The sequence below is a fragment of the Notamacropus eugenii genome, chromosome 2 (assembly GCF_028372415.1).
Source record: "Notamacropus eugenii isolate mMacEug1 chromosome 2, mMacEug1.pri_v2, whole genome shotgun sequence".
NCBI classification, from domain to species: Eukaryota; Metazoa; Chordata; class Mammalia; order Diprotodontia; family Macropodidae; genus Notamacropus; species Notamacropus eugenii.
This window is the reverse complement of record NC_092873.1, coordinates 472133317-472154459: the sequence shown is the minus strand read 5'-3', so window position 1 is coordinate 472154459 and position 21143 is coordinate 472133317. Positions and strand designations below refer to the sequence as shown.

General features: G+C 38.0%; 1 protein-coding gene across 8 annotated transcripts in view; it reads left to right on the top strand.

The window, feature by feature from the left end:
- Positions 1-21143, top strand: part of RABGAP1L (RAB GTPase activating protein 1 like) — a 686444-nt gene that overhangs the window by 116120 nt on the left and 549181 nt on the right. For all 8 annotated transcript variants that reach the window (XM_072637875.1, XM_072637876.1, XM_072637873.1 and 5 more), the window contains 2 exons: positions 6153-6319; positions 18407-18548. In XM_072637875.1, the coding sequence (XP_072493976.1) occupies positions 6153-6319; positions 18407-18548 (309 nt within the window). The remainder of the gene's footprint in view (positions 1-6152; positions 6320-18406; positions 18549-21143) is intronic.

Here is a 21143-nt window from a genome sequence, read left to right as displayed (position 1 = left end):
AGGAAGCTAGTAGGGAATGGGGCTGCAAAGGTTGGGAGCTAAATTTTACAAGGCTTTAAAGAATGGGTGTTAAGTGTCTGTACTTTATGCTAGAGACAGTAGGGGTGTCACTCAGATTTTGAGCAGGGGAATGATGGGGTCAAACCTGTGTTTGAAGAATATTGGTGTCCTAGTTACATGGGGGGCAGGTTAGAGCAGGGAGGGAATGGAAGTAGGGACACCAAGGTTAGAGACTTTTACTAAGAGAGAGACGACAGGAATCTGAATTAGGACAGTGGCCGTGTGATTAGAAAGAGGCAGAATATGGGGGGGGGGGCGGTGTGTGGAAGTAGAATTGAAAAGATAGAGTGCCTGACCTAGTGGAAGGAGTAAAGGACCACTTTGAGATTGTGAACCTGGGAGATGGGAAAGATGATTATTAATGAAAATAAGGATTCTGGATGAAAATATGGCATTTGGATGAAGAAAGAGATTTTCCTAAGAGAAAAATAATGAGTTTGAAAGTTTGAGTTCCAAGTTACGAAGTTCAGGAGGCTGTGAGTGAGTAAGGGTTGTACTGCAAGAGAAAGATTAAGATTGAATGTCTTTGCATAAATATGGTGATTGAACCCTTGGCAGCTAATCAGATTATTGAAAGAGTTTCCAGGGCAAGAAGAGGATCAAGGACTGAGATGTAGGGGACACCTATGATTGAGGGGTGGGAGATGAATAATGATACAACAAGGTAGGCTGGGTTGTGGTCAAATACAGAAGAGCAGGCAGATGTGGATCCCTTTCATTGCAGGTCTTATAAGTTCCTCCAAGTTCTTTTTATCCAGTTAATAATTAATCAATAAACATTTATTAAGTATTAACTTATTATTAGCCAGTTTAACTTGATTCTTTCCCTTACTCTCAAATTCTTTCCCCCTGTACCCTGTAACATTGCTTATGTTTTAGAAAGTCCAACCCTGGATTGCACACACCGTCTGCTTCCTTCTCTCCTTTCATGGACCACTGAGCAGTGTTGGAGGAAATCAGGGAACCTTGTTCACTGTATCCACTACAAGGTTGTGTTCTTAAGTTCCAAATGTGTCCCAGCTACAGTACTGCAATTCTTTTACTCTTTCCTTGCTTCTTATACGTAAGCAGTTCTCTTTCATCCTTAAAAATCCTCCTTTCACTTGACCCACATGATCCTTTCAAGCCGTCATGCTATATCTCTTGTCCCTCTTTCAGCCAAAATCCTAGAAAAATCTATTGACACTCATTACTTCCACTTCCTCTCCACTCATTTCTCAACACTGCAGTTTAACTCTTAGCTTAGTCATTCAACTGAGACTGCTCTCTCGAAAGTGCAGTCATTGACCTGTTAATTGACAAATATAGTATCCTTTTCTCAGCCCTCATCTTTCTTGACCACTATTGAATACTTTTTTCTCTCTGTGATTTTGATACTGGTCTTTTTTGGCTATCCTTCTACCTGACTGGATGTTCCTTTTCTCAATTTCCTCGGATGAATTGTCATTTCTTTCTTGCCTCTAATTGTACTCCAGGGCTGTATCTTGACTTCTCTTTTTTTCCTCTATACTCTCTCTCTGGATGACTTCATCAGAGATTATGGATTTACATATAATTTCTTTGCAGATGAGAGAGAAACAGATAGACGGACACAGAGACAGAGACCAACCAATAGAGAATCTTGTGTACGTCCATAGGGAGCATGATATGGATGATGATCTTATAAAGGAAGTGGAGAAGAAGCAGTTAGGTAGAAGAGAAGTAGAAGAGAGTAGCCTGAGGAAAACTTAGAAAGGAAAAGATATATAGGAGGAGAATGTGGGCAGCAGAATCAAATTTAGCTGATAGGTCCAGAAAGATAAGCACTAAGAAAGGAGCATCATATTTGACAATTAAGATATCATTGATAACTTGAAAGAGAGAAGTTTCAGTTGGGTGAAGAAGTCAGAAGCCTGATTGCAAAGGACTGAGAAGTGAGAGGAGTGAAAGTGGAGCCTGTGAGTCTAGCCATGTCTTTCAAGGAATTTGCAAGAGAAAGGGAAGATAATTGAAGGATTAGTATGGTTGGGTAAATGATTTTTTTTTAAGAATGAAGGAAATTTGGGGTCAAGAAGGAGAGTGTTGACCCTCCCTCCCTCCCTCCCTTCTTTCCTTCCTTCCTTCCTTCCTTCCTTCCTTCCTTCCTTCCTTCCTTCCTTCCTTCCTTCCTTCCTTCCTTCCTTCCTTCCTTCCTTCCTTCCCACTTCCCTTCCTTCCCTCTTTCTTTCTCCTTCTCTTCCTTCCATCTTTCCTCTTTCCCTCCCTTCATTCTTCCTTTCCTCTCCCTCCCTCTCTTCCTTCCCTCCTTCCACCATGTATTTTTAAAATCTGATTTAGTCAATCATTTCCCTCCCAACCTACAAAGACCTCTTTAATCTGCTCCTACTTTTTTCCCTCATCAGGTTTTTTTTTTGTCTTAATTTCAATCTTGAGCATTTTAGTCGTGGAATGTTGACCATCTTTCGCCTGAACCCTTTGAAATCTGGCCTTGCCAAATCTGTTGTGTCCGTCAGACTGAACCTTTTGTTCTACACCTTCTCTGTGCCAAATTCTAAGCTGGATTGTCCATTTGCTTCCATGGTTTCTAAATTCTGTGCTCCTTTGTTTTTATGCTTAATGGATAGAGTCCTGAGTCTCCTGTGAGATCCCAGTTATTTTTAGCATTGCAATTCTTAGCATTGTGAGTGGTAGGAGAGGCCTTGGCTTAGGAAGGCTAATTTGCAGAAAGCTGCATCAGGCTGGGTGGGAAATGATGACGATGTGAACTTGAGTTGTGGTATTATAGGTGCAGAGGCCGTGAAGAGTTTTGACATAAGTAAATTTGTTTTTGATTTGACCTGGTAATCTTTGAAAAAACAGAACTAAACCTGACTACTTGTTATCAGGATTGGTCATTAGTACAAACTCAGCTCCTTGATTCAGATGTTAGTTTAATTTGTGTAAATTTTGCTTACACAGTACGGGATTCCCTTGTACGTTAGGAACACAATAAACTCTTGGCAAATGTAATTTCTTTCATCTGTAATAAAAGAAAAGAAAGTATGGAGCAATGCATACTCCCCTCCCCCAGTAGACCTACACGGGTAAGAAAATATGGAGATTGTCTTTTGTAATTTAAAAAAGTGCACTAGGACTAGTTCAGTGAAACTGCAGAATCACATATTTGTGACTATATGAAGACAATTCTGATATCAGGCCTTTCCACTTTATTATGGACTGCAGTTTGTTTTGTAATGAAGAATGAAAAGAGACTCCCTATTTTCCAGTGATCAGCCTATGATTCTGGCTTGGATAAGAAAGAGCTTTTTAAAAATTTTTTGATTAATTATATTACTATATTATTTAGTAATTATAGTATAGTAATTATATTATGCTATAGTAATTATATTACTATATTATTTTTTTGATTAATTCTATCACTATGTTATATTACATATATAAAATATTAATTATATTACTATATTATATTTCCTTGGTCATTTTAGTCATAGGAAACTAACTAGATTTGCATCAACGTTTTAAAAATCTTGAAATGATACTTCATAATCCTGTTATTTTCTTTCTTTGTGGGTATGAATTCTTACAACTTTCTGGCTAAGGCGAGAGATTGTAAATATTATCATGGTTTCCTAAAGTGAAGAAAAAAAGACATAAAAATTTAATAACTTGTCTAGGGGCAAACATTGGTGTGGCTCAGGGGTGGGAAACCTGTGGCTTTGAGGTCACATGTATCTCTCTAGGTCCTCAAGTGCAGCCCTTTGATTGAATCCATATTTCATACAACAAATCCCCTGAATAAAAGGATGTGTTCTGTAAAATTTAGTCTCAGTCAAAAAGGTACACCCAAGGACCTAAAAGCCGCATATAGCCCTGAGGCCGCAGGTTCTCCACTGCTGGTATGGCTGAACCAGAATCAGAATTTAGAGATCCTATGTGTTCAGCACCATCCTTTTTTGTGGGGGATGGGGGTGGGGTGAGTCACAATTTCTGGTGTAAAATGATTTTCTGGTCTTATTTGACAAAATCAAACCTTTTGTCATTTATTTTTACAAATTCATCCCTCTTGTAGGCATGTACCAAAATAAGTTGCTATCAAGAGAAAATGTGACTATTTCCTAGTTAATATGAATGTAAGCTATATGATATAAATTTAGATTATGAGTTGGAATAGGCATAACTTTACAACATTTAATGTTGCTTAACATAAAGTTAGTCTCAGCAAACATTTACTAAGTACCACTTTTGTTCAAAGTACTAGGTGTTAGGGGAGACTGACAGTTCAATAAAAATCAGTCCTGATTTCATAGGATTTACTATCTTGCAGAGAGAGTATTAGAACATATGTAGAAGTAACCATAACATAAAAATAGAACATGATAAATGTATAAGACAAATGATAGCCTCTCTGGTCTTCACTTTGCTTTGGGCCAACCTGTAGTACTCTGTTCACTTTTGGACCCCATAGTTTAAAAAGGATATTTATAGGCTTTCGAGCAACCAAGGGAGGAGGGAAACCAGTATAGAGGAGACCTTTGAGACCATGTCATATGAGGGGAAGTTGAAGAAACTGGGCCTGTTTATCTTATGGGAGAGAAGACTTTGAGGAGAATATGGTAGGTATCTCCAAGTATTCAGAAAACTGTCATTTGGAAGAGGGATTAGATGTGGTTTGTTAGGTGCCAGAGAACAGACGTGGGAGCTTTGGTTGGGAGTTGCAAAGAGGCACGTTTAGACTCGATGTTAGGAGAGTCTTGCTAATAATTGAAGCAGCCCAGAAGTGGAATGGACCAGTATGGGTATTGATGAGTTCTCCCTCACTGAAAGTGTTCAGGCAGAGACTGGAGGACCACAAGCTGGTTGGATACTGCTAAAACTAACTGTTCATTGTACTAGACAGCTAGCAAGTTCCCTTCATTCGACAGAAGACTGAGAGATAGTGATAAAGTATGTAATGAAGTCCAAGGAAAGAAAGGCTTAAAAAAATCTGGAGAAATAAAATGAGTAGATAACAATGTTACAGTTGAATACAAACCATCTTCCTTTAAGGCTTCCTTGGAGACATGAATTCACCACATATACTGGTTTATCTATAAATACTTCTGTTGATTTTATCCTCTCCTGGCTTCTTCTCTATGACAGTATAATCCTATTTAGTGTTGGGAAGGTATAGGATTTTTTGCTCTTTAACCTTCAGACTTAGTGAGTTAGTAGCATGAGGTGCTCTTTGGATCTCCCCTCCCCCTTACACCATGACTCTCTTTGACACTCTTCTGCCTTCTTTCTAGGCTGTCCAGAACTTTGAGTCGATTAGTAAGCTCATGTTAGGTACCAGGTGCTGAGGATACAATTACAAAAAATGAAAACAGTCTGTACTTACAGAGAACTAACAAAGCCCACTTCTTCATTCAACCTTGGCCTACTAGAGCCTAGATTGTAAAGTTTTACAGTTAGCAGAGATCCTGTGTGTTTCTCCACACCCCAGCCATCCCTTTATATGAGACAGCATGTGGGCAGAGCATAGCATTTGGAGTCAGTATGTCTAGGTTCAATCCTGCTTCCAGCAATTTTCTAGCTATGGGAAAGGACATTTTGAGTTGTTCTATTGGGGACAATATTACTAAATTATTCATTTCACAGAATTTTTATGTGAAGGGACTTTATAAACATTAAAACATTCTACAAATGTGAGCTATCATTATTTTATAGCTTAAGAAATGGATCCAAAGAGGTTGATACTTTATCCTGAGGTTTCATAGCAACCTCAGACCATACCAATTTCTCCATTTTTCTCAACTTGTTGATATTTATTGTGACTACCATCTTTGACATTTCATTGCATAGCATCTTGTTGCTTGTTTCCTCCATGACCATTGCCTCCCTATAGAGATTATAAGTTCATTGAAGATAGGAAATTATTTTTAAAATTTTGTTTGTATGTCTCATAGGTCTAGGCACTGAGTGCATATTAAGTAAGTGAATGCTGAATCCTATTAATTATGTTTTTCTTACCTTGGCCCATTTACTGTATGTACCGTAACCCATTGTCTTGTGTGGTTAGATGTTCAGTGTTTGGTGACATGATTTGTGACCACAAATCCCATTTTTAACTCTAGATAAAAGAGTATTCATGACTGTAGCTGTTGATATGGTCATCACTGAGGTGGTGGAACCTGTCCGCTTCTTGCTAGAGACGCTGGTGCGTGTGTACCCCGCCAATGAGCGCTTCTGGTACTTCAGCAGAAAGACTTTCACTGAGACTTTCTTCATGAAGCTGAAACAGGTAGGATCATCTTTTTCTTCACAAAGGAAAATCTCTTTTCTTTTTTCGTGCAGTTGTCCTGAGGAAAGATTTTTTTGAATCCTAGTGGCCAAGTTAGCTGTGTATGAATTTGAAACAATTAAAAGTGTCAGTACAGTGTCTGGAACTTAGGCATGCACAATTAATGACTTCTTAATTAGCTTGTTCTTTCAGGGCTGTACACTGGACGCTTGAAGATTCTGTTATTATGATTATTTCTGCCCTTCCTTCCCCACAAGGAGAAGGGAAGGGAAGGCTAACGAGAAAGGGAAGGAATAAGCATGTATTAAGCACCTACAATGTACTGGGCATTGTATTAAGTACTTTATAATTACCTCATTTGATCCTTACAGTGATTTTGAGAGGTAAGTGCTGTTATTTTCCCTCTTTTACATTTAAGGAAACAGAAGCAAGCATAGTGACTTGGCCAGGGTCACACCGTTAGGACTCATGAGGTCACATTTGAACTCAGATCTTCCACTGCACCACTTGCATCCCAGGACACCCTCATGACCAATATTGAGTTTCTTTAAAGAACATTAGTCAATATGCATATGGAGTATTTGCAACTTACAGTGTGGTGTTAGAAGTCCCTTAATAAAAATAATAGTGTTTCTTTGACAATATTGCTTTAAAATATACTGTTTTCATATTAGATTTATCTTATTTTTAGTGGGAAGAGTAATTGGTTGGGTTTTTTTCCTTATTAGCAGTCAGAAAGATTGGAGATTGAGTGTTATTCAGTAGAAGAAACTTGTGACCATTTAGTAAAGAATAGAAAAAGACATTTAATCCACCGAACTATATTGGAATCCCTTATAGGTTGTTGTTGGCACTCCCACTCTCCTATGTTTAAAAATGATTGTTGCTTCAACCTACGAGAGGAGGCAGAATATAGCGTGGCAGGAGAAAATATCAACAGAGTGAACAAATGGAAGAAATCAACTCCCCATTTTAATATTAAAAATGATCTTTATCATGACTCAATTAAACCTAATTTGCTAGATCCTTCATTCGAAATAGTCATGTTATTTCCTAAAATTATTACAGCTGTGATGTGACTCAGCTTTTCTTATTGCTTGTACTACATCCCACAGGATATTCTAATGAGGACTTGAAAAGAAATGTTCAGCGCTGGTATGTGTTCAGGGTATCTCTTAGAACTCAAATTTCAGTTCTTTTTTCATTGGAAACTAAACTGTTTTAACAACAAAACCTCCTTCTGTCTGGATGGACACAAGTTTTGTTCCAAGATGATGTGAATACAAGTAGAAAGAATGATAGTGCCTGACCTCAAGCAGTTTACATTCTAATTGGGGAAGACAGCACATAAAAGGAAGCTGAAAAGCAGAGGTGAGGGGAGGAGATGGAGAAGGTGCTTCCCTGGGGGCAGGGTAAGGAAAGTCCCGAGAGCCAGGAGAGCAGTGAAGCCATGGCCAGCCTGAGTGTCCTTGCTAAACAGCCAGTCTGAGGGAGAGACTCCAGGGACGGAGACATGTCCAGGAATGGAGTGAGCTTCTGAATTGAAGAGGTTTCTGTGGCATTGTAGAGAAAGGCTGAGCAGTTATTGTGTGGCCAGAGAGGCTGTTACTCTGACAGGGTGGGCATTTTTGTAGCACTTTAAGGTTTATAAAGTGCTTTATACGTTATTTAATCCCCAAAGCAACACCATGAGGGGAGATTATTGTGAGGAAACTGAGGCTGAGAGAAGTTAGGTGATTCCCTGCAGTCCTGTGGCTAGTAAATATCCGATGCAGCGTTCAAACTCCGGTCTTTCTGACTCCAGGCCCAACCCTTTTATCTATCTACTGTGCTACCTAAGCACCCATGCTTAGAAACCTTGTTCAGAGATGTATGAATCCTTCCTGTTAGCTTCCTGAGAAATGGACCCTTAATAGTTTATGTGACCATTTGTCTAGATTTTATGTAAGACATTTTTGTTATGGAACTTTAGTGCTCTTATTTAAAGCCTGTAATGATTAGGGACATATGCCCCATGTTAGTAATTTAGTATGTTTAAGTATTACATGAAAAGGTCATCTGTGAATCAAGGGGATTACATTTGAAAAGTGTTCAGCTGTGCTAAGTGTACAGCCTCACTCAAGTGAATCTTGAAGGCGAGACAACGGCTTCCGACTCGAGTAGTTCAATGTTGATTAGTCATCGTGCTCATTCGATGTTGAAGTTTAAAGGAAATCTTCTGAAAAATTTTAAAAGTGACTTGGGTGACCATCTCCTGTTTAAAGAGAAAGATATTCTAAGTCAGTAGGCAAATGCTTCATCCTATAATTCATTTTTGGAGGGGTCATTACTGGTTTTTGTTGGAAGCTATAAATAAGGAAATATTCTTCTAGAAATAGATCTGTTGGTGTGAGTGTGCATACATTTGTGAATGAAATAAATCATAATGGAAGTCCCTTTTTCAGCATTATTTTCCATAGCTTTCCTATTGATGAATGATACATATATATAGCATATTTTTGGTTGAATATTATACAGTGTTAGGGTTTTTTAAAAAATTATTTGAGAGTAGTGATGTGCAAATTAGTGCCTCTGGCAAGACCCTAAGGAATATGTGATAAAACTGTTGGGGAGATAGATCACAGCCCACCCTTCCAGTGGTAGCCAATCCTAGGGTGTATCCCCAATACTACTATATTCTCCTTCACCCACCATCCCACTTTGCCCCCTCTCAAGGGCTGTTCAAGCTCTCAACTATTTGCCTTACGTGTAGATCTCTCAAGATGAATTTTTAGAGCTGAAAGGGATCTAGAGATCATCTAGTTGAATACTCTTCATTTTACAACTGAAACTGAAGTCCAGAGAGATGAAACAACTTATACATTATCACAGAGATACTCCATAGCAAAGCTGGGACTTGGACAGAAGTCTTCCAGATTCAACACTATTTCCATTTCACCATAATAGTTAGTCTTTCCATGAGAAAGCCTTGGGAAGAAAAAAGTACCTTTCAGGAGGCAGCTGAAGCAGCTGTGACGAGCATTCTGCATTCCTTACAGTCACTGGAACTTTTGTTTACCATTCTCTTATTGGACCTCTTTTAGTCACTTCCCTGAGTACCCCAGATTTGTAATACTGGACATAGTTCCCTAGATTTCTCTGTTCCTTTTCTGTTTCCTTCTGGAATGCATTCTACCTAAGTAAGGTGACAATAAGATTCTTAATCGAGACCGACCTGTTCCCCTTTCTCCTACTTTTGCTCCTAAATGGACAGCCTTCTTCATGGAGGCTCTTCTTTTTCCTGCTAGTACCTCTCCTGACATTAATGTCCTATTTGCTTTCCTTTCCCCTATTCTGAATTTCCAACCCTGTCCCAGAACCCCTACTCTAGAATGGGTTCAAATCTAGTCTTAGCGCTTAGCAGCTGTATGATTCCAGGTTGTCACTCACCCTCTTTAAGCTTTACTTTCCTCCTCTATGAAGTAAGAATTATAATAGCACTTGTCTCCCAGGGTTGTTGTAAAGATCAAATAAAACAACAAACATAAAATACTACATAAATGCTCCTTATAATAATAACAATTATTATTATTGTATATACCTTAGGAAGCAGAGTTTATTTCCAGCTTTTTTTTTTGCAGATCTTTAGTTTCCTTTGGTTACATTTTTTTGCATACTTTATTCTTCTTCCAGAGCAGGGATTGCTAGTAGTATTGCCAATATTGCAATTTACTTCCTATGAAGATCTTCAGAATTAAGTATTCCTTTGGCAAATAATATAAACACTTGTAATAGAACAATAAGAATAAATGGAAAATGACTAATGATAAAGAAGAAATGTAAAACCTAATGTTTATAGAATTTCTCATATATGTCTGAATTGATTTCATTAAAATAATAATAGTATATATAATTTACCTGTATGTGTCATGTATATCACATATATTGTATATGATCCAGCGTAGGAAGTTTGGGCTTTAAACTCAGTTCTGCTGTTCGTGAGCAGTATGACTTGGCAGGGCACCATAAGCTGATGTTGCATCTATCAAACCCGAATTGAGGGGTAGGTTAGATTTAGGTCTTGCCTGAAGACAAAGTAGCTTGTGTTGTAGTATGACAGATAGGTGACTGAATGAACAATACTGAATCAGAATCGTTTGGAAAAATTACAGTTTTTTTTTTCTAAGGAAGCTCCACTTTTTCCTATTTTGCAGTGAGTTTAAAAAAATCAGATGCCATATTTTGCGCAAAGGCTGATGAGTATTCCATTTGCAGAGTTGTAAAAGAGAAGCTTTAAAAAATTCACAAACAAGGTAGATTTAATCCTTCAATATAAGGGCTTTTTTTTTCTTTCTTTTTTTTTTTTTACTTTGATCTTGTAGAACAATTCTGTCAGCTGTTCACAAGGATCCCTGTGGGCCTCATAATGTTTCATTGCATTTCTTATTTATTTTATCAAATATTTCCCAACTTATTTTAATCTGGTTCAGGCTGTATTCAGGAGTGGCTGTGGACTGTACTTGATGCCTCAGTTGTACAGTATCACAATACAAAAACCAGTGGATTGACAATTGTCTAAAAAAGAAATGTGGTAATCTACGTACTTTGGAAAGGCCACTCTTGAAATTTAGTGAAGGAAAGTTTGTCTCTTATGCTGAAGCATATTCTGAAGTTACAGGTCTCTGAGCATCTAGATTTTAAGAAAAGAAAATAGATTTTTAACAAAGTTTTTTTTAAAATTTGTTTTGCAAAGATGTATATTGATTTTGACCTGAGAAAATATGGTGACTGCATCTGTAGGTCCACAGAATAAATATATTTACATGGAATTATTTCAAGCAAATTTATTTTGTAGGATAAATGTAACTTCCAGCTATTTCTGTAGTTCAACTTTTGAGATACTATATTTACTTTTAAATTAATAATTCTGCATTTTGTCATGATTATGGAAAATAGCATTTTTGATTTAGTTCTCTATAGAAATAGATTATTATTTTTCATTATTTTTTTCCTTTTAGGGGCCTAAATTTATAGAAAGAACCCAGATGACAGCCAGGTTATTTCAAAATAAGATTTGAAATATGAAGAACACAATTGTGCTTATGAGTTCAATACTCAGTGATATAGCTTTTCAGAGGTGACATTTCATGAGTTGTTGTTTTACCATTAGGAGTCTATGAGGATAGCACAAATCTTGAAATATAATTTAAAATGGTTTTTGAAAGAGTGTTATAGTTGAAGATTTTGGTTAAAAAAATGGCTCACTTACCAAAGCTCTAATTGAGTCAGCAGCATTTTAAGCAATGAAATGCCGTTCTGGGGGTGGTTCTTACATTTTTGCTTATTTTGGGGAAGGCTGATGATGCATTACTCAAACGACAACTTGATTTTTTAATAGCTCCCTAAAGAATTAAGATCACAGGATTTAGTGGTGTAAAATACCTAAGAAATCATCAGTAGTAAAGGAAAAAGTGCCTTGTAACATAACACTTAGTTCTATAACAATCAAGTTGAACATGAGTGATGGCATTAGCAGCTTAATTTGGAAGTCACCTGTTCATATTAAGAAAGTTGGTACATTTCCAGTACACATCAACAGCCTTCAAGATAAAGAACAATTTATTATTAGTACTGCTAAGATGTTCCAGAGAGAGCTTCAATACAATGATGGAATTCTGGGAAGAAATAGAATTTCAATTTTTGTAGATTTTGCCGAACAAATATAATATTCAGCATAATGCCTACTTTGGTGCAAGGCACTGCACTGTACTGGGGGCTGGGCTACAGATATAAAGAATGATATAATCTCTGCTGTCTAGGGACTTATATTCCATTGGGCAGGAGGGGAATATGACATTTACATAGATAAATATGTTATGATAGGGGCAGATGGAGAAGACACTTTCAAGTGAAGGGATCAAGAAAAGTTTATGATAGAAGTGTCAGTGGAGTTGAGCCTTTGAAAGAAGGGAGGAGGATTCTGCAAGGCATAGATGAACAAGGAGTCTATTCCAGGGATGGAGGATGCTGAGAAAGAGGGTTGAATTTGAGCAACATCCAGTAATTCATTTTACTTAAATTAGGTGAAGGGGAGGAATTAGACATAAAAACAGGTCAAAACTAGAGAAAAGAGAACTGGAATGGAGGGACCAGAGTTAGGGGAAGATCAATTTGATTTTGAACTTGTTGCCTTTGAGGTCCCAGAGGAATAGCTAGCTAGAGATTTTAACAGGCAGCTGGAAATGTAGGGCTACAACTCAAGAGGGATGAGAGTGGAATATATAGACTTGGGAGCTGTCTGCCAAAGTATAATAATTGAACCCATAGATGTGGGTAAGATTGCCAAGGGAGAGATTATAGAAAGAGGAGAAAGAGCACCTGAGAAAAAGAGCCTTAAGAGGCCAGATGATAATGACAAATCATCACTAAAGACCAAGGAAAACCTTTCAGATAGAAGGAGAAGCATGAGACATCAGGGTCATGTAAACTAAGGAATGAAAGAATATTCAGAAGAAGAGAGTTATACTGAGTGCTGCAGAAAGATCAGGATGGATGAGGAATAAGAAAAGCTCTATTTTGTTTATAATTAAATGAGATTGAATTCAACAGTATGGGGCTCAGGGATGGGGAGGGAGGGTAGACCTTAGAAGTTGAAAGATGAATGAGTATTAAGGAAGTTTCAAGTGTAGGTTGTACCCATTTTGCGTTTGGCAATGGAAAGAGGCAAGGGAGAGTTAGTTCTAGAGCAGGGGAGGGAGCCTGTGGTCTTGAGGCCATATGTGGTCTTTTAGGTCCTCAAGTGTGAACCTTTGGCTGAATCCAGGTTCTCCACTTCTGGCTGGGATGGTCATCTTAGTGGATGATGTTGTGTAGGGAAGGTGCTTTAAGGATAAGTGAGAGCCAGGAGCATAAACGTGAAGTATATCACTGGAGATGATGGGGCAAGCTTCTAAAGGAGGGCATCTATGGGATAGAACATACCAGGGTAGAATAAAGAATGGATGAGAATTAAGAGAGGTTTTGATGTGTGAAAGAGAGGATGACGAAGGAGCCTTAATCTCAGGAGAGGATGAAATGAGTTTATCTGAGAAGGAATAGGATAAGTTAAGTGAGGGTCTTGAGAAGAGTGATTATAGTTGGAAACAGCTGCTGGTGATGGGGTGGGGAGGGGTATAAGATAGTTAGAGATAAGGGCTCAGTTATATTCGTAGTAGAGTTAACTTGTAAGATTTGGTACCATTCTCCAGCAGTAGTCAGTGTCTCTAGGATAGGAATAGAGAAGGTGATGGGTAGGAGTGACTGAGTTGAGAATTAGCCAAGGAATGAAGAGCCGGGAGGACTAGGGATTCAAGGCCTTGCTGAACTTGTACATGGGCAGTATGACATAATGGAGAGGGTGCCAGACTTAGAGTCAGGAAAACCTGTTTCACCCTGTACAAATAGCTTAATTTTGGTTTGAAGTTTCCACATTTGTAAAATGGGGATAATAATAGTACTTTCTGAGTCAAATCTGTGGTCTTTGACTCTTGCTCGCTGTGAGACTCTGTGGAAGTCCCTTAACCCTGTTTGCTTCAGTTTCTTTATCTGTAAGATGAGCTGAAGAAGAAAATGGCAAACCACTCCAGTGTCTTTGCCAAGAAAGACCCAAATGGGGTCATAAAGTGTGAGACTCAGCTGAAATGACTGAACGGAAAAAAAGCATGTACCTCACAGAGGTTGTTGTGAAGTTCGGATGAGATTTGCAAACCTTAAAGTGCCATATAATTGCAAATTGTTATTATTGTTGTCATGATGACAAGCATCATCATCCTCATCCTCATCATCAGTTGGATAACTATAGTATTTAAAAGTTAAAGTAAGGAAGTAAGACTAAAACACATTGATGGCATTAGAAAATAGGGAAAGAATTGTTTGTCACAGCAGAGAGTTTAGGATGAGCAAGTACGTGGGAGAAAAGAAAGATAAGGACATCATGATCAGAGTTCAAGATGTTTGCAGTAGAGAATTTTTGCGTGATATAATATGAAGTTAAGAAAGCCTTTGTACTCAGAAGTCAGTATGAATGCTGAAGTAACTGAAGGTAGCTGCAGGGTTTCAGTGTGAACTAAATTCACTTAGGAAGGAGGGAGAGTAGTGTGGAATTTGGTAGGTGACTGCTCTAGGGATATAGACATATACCTGTGGGTGATCAGACAGGTGATTGTTCAGTCTGGTGGTGTTGACATTGGGGGACAGATTTTTGAGTAACTGTGCCAGAGGGGGGATGGAAGTGACAGTGCTTTAGGAGGATGCCTCTAGTTCTTCATGTCCTTGGATATGGAATGGGGTGGCAAAGGATGGACTTCTTTTTTTCAGGAGAAAACCAGGTTTCTCTAAGTGCTAGACGTTGAAAGGAATATGAGAGGAAGAAATCTATGTTTGGAAGGATTTTATGAATCCAAGTACATGTGCAGTGGGGCATCAGGGAAGGGGAGGCTGGACACTAGGGATAGATATAAGATTGTGGGTGGAGATTAAGAATTTTGGAGGGTCTTCACCATTCTGGAATACAGGAATTAGAGCAGAAAGTTGAGACTTGCTAGCCATGAGATCAGAAAACCAAGTAGGGAGAAGTGTGTAGGAGAAAATGATCACAAGGCTCTAACTAGAATATTGATGTGAAAGGGCTTTGCCAAGTTAGCTGTCCAGGCAGCTCCTTTGGTTGATTGTAGAGGGGTGGATCCAAGCCCATTTATATGAAAAATTACGTAATGTCTGTTTAACTGTTGGAACTTCAAGCACCAAAGGACGTTTCTACTTAACAGATGCTACATGCCTACTCTCTGCCCCTATGATAAATAAGTGCTGAAGATACAAGGAAGAGAAGAGCCTCACAGTTCTTGCTGTGGGATCTGAGATTGAGCGTCACTTCAGAAACTGTTTTGTTGTATCCTTCGTTTTACAGGAGCGTGTCAACTAGGGGTTAGAAGATCCGACACTCAGGGCTCGAAGGGAGCTTGGGGCAACTGTCCACCCCTTTCATTTTATAGAGGAGGAATGTAGAGCCACAACACTTGTATCTTTCCTGTAATCTTCCTAATCTCTTTCCTCCTCCTTTTCTTCTCCCCTCTCTTTCACTTCTTCTTCTCCCTCTCCTCAGTAACATTTATGTAGTGTGTGTTCTGTGCTAGGTTCTGTGCTAAGTACTTTTCAGATTTCTCATTTGATCTTCACAACAATTCTGTGAGGTAGAGGCTCTTATCATCCTCATCTTTACATTTGAAGAATCTGAGGCAAATAGAAGGTAAATGACTTGTTCATACAGATAAATGGGGCAGAATTCACATTTGAATCCAGGTCCTCTGAGTCCAAGTCTTTTTTTACTACACAACACCGTCTTCTATGTAGTTATCTCTTTTAAATCTTATATCTGACCAGTTAAGATTGTAGAAAAGATTGTAGAAAGATTGTAGATTGTAGAAAAATTGAGCCAGATATGAAATAATGTCAAAAAATAAAAACTAGAAATAATATGCAAACTGACTACAACTCTGTAAGGCTTTTGTTTTGTTTTGATGGGTTTGTCTCCCAAGTCAGTTCCTGCAGTTTTGCTAGGAAGAGGTCGTCTCAGAAGATTTCAGTAGGCCACTGTGACATAAAACAGTAGGTCTTTATCATTGCACATTTTAATTCATAGAAAAGAAGACCCAAAACCTACATGAGACGCTTGGGGGTGGGAGCATTGGGGCAAAGTGGGGACATGTGGAGCATGCTGTGAACAGGGAAATTGCCAAAGTTTTGGGTACTGTCTTGTTCAGGCCACAGGAGGAGGAGGTAGGAGGGCGACTGTGGCCTACCAGAGTGGCTGTTTTCAAACTGGGCACACCTAGCTCCACAGTCAGTGTGTCACGTGTGTCTATAGAACTCTTCTCCGTAGATTGTTGAGCATATTTTACAGATTCTTAAATAGTTTTGCTGTCTGCTATCTGTGTTGCTTAATTAAATGGTTTGTTCTTGTAACTTTTGTAGTAGGTGATAGTGGAAACCAGAGTGAATTCGTTATTCTGATTAGCCATAAGATAAACAGATCCCTATAATGACCTTGATGAGGTCTGTTGGTCTCATTAAGTAAAATCTCTGTTTTGTTGCGTCTACCATGGTAGAAGCGCAATAAATCTTGCATTGTTTTCAATTTGATGATTCAGAATTTCATTTCAGTGAATATTTTAATTTTAAAGGACTTGATCATTTTATTCATGTTTGATACAATACTAAGGTGCATAGAGACACATCTTAAACTCAATTTTTGATTCAGATTGTCATTTTGAAATAAAATAATCCTACAGAAAGTTTTAACCTTCAGAGACAATGTTATGGGTGTGAACCATGTTACTTTGCCTTTTATCCTGTCCTTCCTAGCGTAATGCTTGGCATTTAGTAGGTACTTAATATATACCTACTGGTTGATTTAAAATCACATTTTTTTTCTTATGAGACATTTAACAAAATGGACCAATTAAGCATAATTTTTACTTGATGCACATTTTTGCTTCTTAAACCCATGGGTTGATATGCATTCAACAGGGACAAATGTGAAATCTTGTGTTTGAGTGAAAAAGCTCAATCTCTGAGGTATTGGATGGGGAAGGGATAGTTAGACTGCTGTTCTGAAAGAGATCTAGGTGTGTTACAGAGGACTTAAATTCATTTTGAATTAACAGTGTGTGATGTGGTAGCCAAAAAAGCTAATACATTGGCTACTACATTAAGCTTTTAGGATTAACAAGGTGATAGCCTGTCCTCTTCAGATGTCATCTGGAGTAGTCTTTTCAATTCTGGGAACCACAGAGAGTGCCCAGAGGAGGGCATCCAGGTTAGTGAAGAACCTTGAGCCAACTTCATATGAAGATCAGCTGAGGGAGCTAGAGATGTGGATCTGGGGGAAGACTCAGGGAGGACCTGGAGGTCTGAATTCAGTTTGTGCAGGGGTTGTCATGAAGAGGAATGGATGAGTCTTGCTAGGTCCGTGACAGCAGAGCTGAGATGGGAGCAGACACCAGTTTAAGCTTAGTGGTTGTCTTTCTGAAAGTGGAGTGGGCAGTTCTGGAGAGGCTGCGTGGCTACTTGTTGGGGTTGTTGGAGTGTTCAGGCCTTCAATGCAAGGATTGGATGACTTGGCCTCAATGAGCCTTCCTGACTCTCAGACTGGACTTTTGTGATGCTGTGGTTTTTCTTACTTGACCGTTTAGTGCAGGGGTTCTGAATGTTTCTTTCTAAAATGGACTTGGTTGGCAGTCTAGTAAAGCCTACATACTCCACAGAATAGTGGCTACTGCCTACTTTTGCAATTGTAGGACATGCTAAACTTCAGTCAGAGGTTAGTGAAAATAAAGATGGAATTTCCCCCCATTGACATCCTCCCAGAAGTCTATACCTGTGGGTCCTTTAGGGTGCGTGAACTCTAGGTTAAGAATCCCTCCTGTAGTGAAACATTGGGTCTTGTTTCCTCATCTATAAAGTTAGAATGTCGAATGAGATAACCTTTAGCAGCCTTTTCAGCTCTAAGTCAGCTAGGTAGTGTTATAGATAGTGTTAGATTTGGAGTCAGGAAAATCTGAGTTCAACTTACCTTTTCTTACTGTGTGACTCATTGTAAGTCACTTAGCCTCTGCCTCAGTTTCCTCACCTGTAAAGTGAGAATAACAGTAGCATCTGTCTTCCATGGTTGTTGTGAGAGTCAAATGCGATGATATTGATAAGGTGTTTTTCAAACTGTAAAGCACTCTGTAAATGCTAGCTAATAATAATTATGATAATAAAAATAATGCTGATAAAAGCCTATGCTATTATGACCAATAAATTGAATCCTGCCTAATATCACGTAGCTGTGAAGTGTCAGAACCAGGCAGAGACAGTCTGATGCCTTTCTCAAATCATGCATTTTAAGAGGTAAACTTTTTTTTCTCAGTTTTTCTCTCTCGGTATATTGGGGCTCTTTGTCCTTAAACCAAACTGCATGTGAGATATCCTGTGCCCCTCCTTGACTGAGCTCTTTTGAATGAACTGTTGAATATGTTTTTGTATTCACTTGATGTTTCTAACATTGAGAAACACTTGATGTATTTTCAGTTTGAAGGAAGAGCCCATGCCAGTGCTGGGGATGCCATCTACGAAGTCGTGACTCTACAGAGGGCGTCTGAGAAGGAAGAGCCAGTCACTCCAACCAGTGCTGGGGGTCCAATGTCATCTCAGGAGGATGAGGCAGAAGAAGGTAAGAATTAAAGGATCCTGTGAGAGCAGCTCATGCAGGGCACGGACGTTGGTTTGTCATCTTTTTCCTTCCGAGTTGTCATAGGCTGGGATCCATTGCATGTCATCAGAGGCAGGCGCAAATCATTTCACTTCTCAGTTGCTCAGTATTTCAGACTTGGCTGGTGTTTCAGTTTTTGACGGCTTCATTTGGCTGTTTTTACCGCTTGTTACATTTCATTTCATTGAAAAAGTAATTGAAATGACAGATAAAGTTCAATTTGAACAATTCTCTGAAGTGTTTTTAGATGTGACATGTATGTATCTTCACATTTGTTATTATCTAATTTTGATTTTCCTTGGTAATGATCTCAAAATCTTCATTCCAGCATCACTGGCTACTTGCTTTTTATAGTCTTGATATCTGTCCTGTTCAAGAAACATATTAACAGTCTTGGAGAAATGCCAGCATAGCCTTCCTTTCCATAAACCTTTGGTACTGTGCCTTGTGCCCTGTGAAAGTATACTGGATTACCCCTTGAATCATTTTTTTTAGGTCAGTATTAAAAATATTTTCTTCATTTTAAAATTTCCTTTCCTCACCTTACATAAGGTCTTGACTGGACACACATTTTAGGATTCTCATGGTATTTTCTTTGTGAAACTGCTGTCCTCTTTAGCTTCCTTTTTTTTAAACTAAATGATTGAAATCGAGTCAATCTTTATGCCAACTACAAATTTGTTATAGAATAAGCTTTAGTAATTAAGGAACTGGCAGTAATTCTGTGCTCCTTTTTAAGTCATTTGTGTTTTCTGTCTTGAACCTTGGTGCTATGGAACATTTGAATTTGATTGAAAAGCAAGGCAATGAAGCATCCTACCATGATTATTTTATGTTATTTGTGTAGAAAACACTTAACAGATACTTGTTATGTATGTGCATAAAAATATACACACCAGATATAGAAGTGTCAGTCAGTACACACTTATTAAGTATTTATTATGTACCAGACATGTTGCTAAGCATTGGAGAGACAAAGAAAGGCAAAAAAAAAAATCTCTACTCTCAAGGAGTTCACAGTGTGTATCTGACATGCCTTGTTTGAGGCCTTTGTCAGGTTACCTAATCTTTTTTTTTTCTGTCCCTCAACCACTTCTTTTCATGTCCCTCTTTTTTTTTTTCCCCTTCCCTTCTATTTCTCCCTCTGGTCATTAATAGAAAGTAGCTATTGCTATTTTCAACATGTTTATTAGAAAATACCTCTTGGCATGATTCTGAGTAATATTAAAAAACAATTCAAGATTATTAGCTAAAGCATTTTAAAAGCAAAAAGAAAATAGTAATTTTAGCCTAATGGAAGTTATAGTACTTTAATGAAAAATAATTAAAAATATTTCCTCTAGTATTTCCCCCCTTTATTTCTTGACTGTGGATTCATGGAAAATTATACCTTAAAATTCTTTTTCATACTGATTATTCAAGGGCTAAATTATCAGGTTTATAGATTATGTCTTTGGTTAGTCCTTATGTTGCTTGACTTTTGGTTGTTTCAGTACTTGTTAACTCTTCTAGGAGTAAAGAAGAGAGGAAACTCGATTTCTTCTATTTCTTTTAACTAGCAAAAATTTGGTAGGGAGGTAACCATTCTGTCTTTCATTCTTTTGCTTTTATGGAAGTATGCATTTTATCAGGGTAATACAAATAATTGTCACCAAAAGTACCCATCACCAATAGGTTAATTATAAACATGTTTGAGTCACAGGGAATTTCCTTTAAGATTTATAGAGGAAGAGTTCACGACCAGCTAAAGGATAGAGGAGATCAGGGAAGATAAAATGGGCAGTTTTGAGTATATAAAATTAAAAAAATGTTTGCACAGATAAATCCAATACAATGAAAATTAAAAGTAACAGTTAATTGGGAAAAAAATCTGTCACAAGTTACTGTGATGCAGATCTCAAGATTTTTTAATGATGATGATAATTGCTCACATTTATTTAGTATTTTAAGATTTTTAGCATGCTTTATATATATTCTCTCATTGGATCCTCTCAGTAATCCTGTGGCATAGGGTTTATTATTATCATCCTCATTTTATTGGGGCAGCTAGGTGGTGAAGTGGATAAAGTACCAGCCTGGAGTCAAGAAGACATGTCTTCCTTAATTCAAATCTGACCTCAGGCACTTACTAACGGTGTGGCTGTGGGCAACTTTATCCTGTTTACCTCACTTTCCTCACATGTAAAATGAACTGGAGAAGGCAATGGCAAAGCACTCCAGTATCTTTGCAAAAGAAAATCCCAAATGGAGCCACAAAGAATCAGACACAACTGAACAACAAACCTCATTTTATTAATAAAGAAATACAAAGAAAATGTAGGTGACTTGCTCAGTCATGCAGGTAGCAAAATGTCTCAGGCAAGATTTGAACCTCTAGCTTTCAAATCCACCGCTTTATTTACTATGCCATACTGTGTCTTTAAAACTTTGTTCTGAAAGTATAACATTTATTTAAGTTGTTGTTTACTTAAGGCTGATTATAATAGATGGACATGATTGTTTTTGTAGCAACTGTATATATATATATATATATATATATATATATGAAGATGTCAT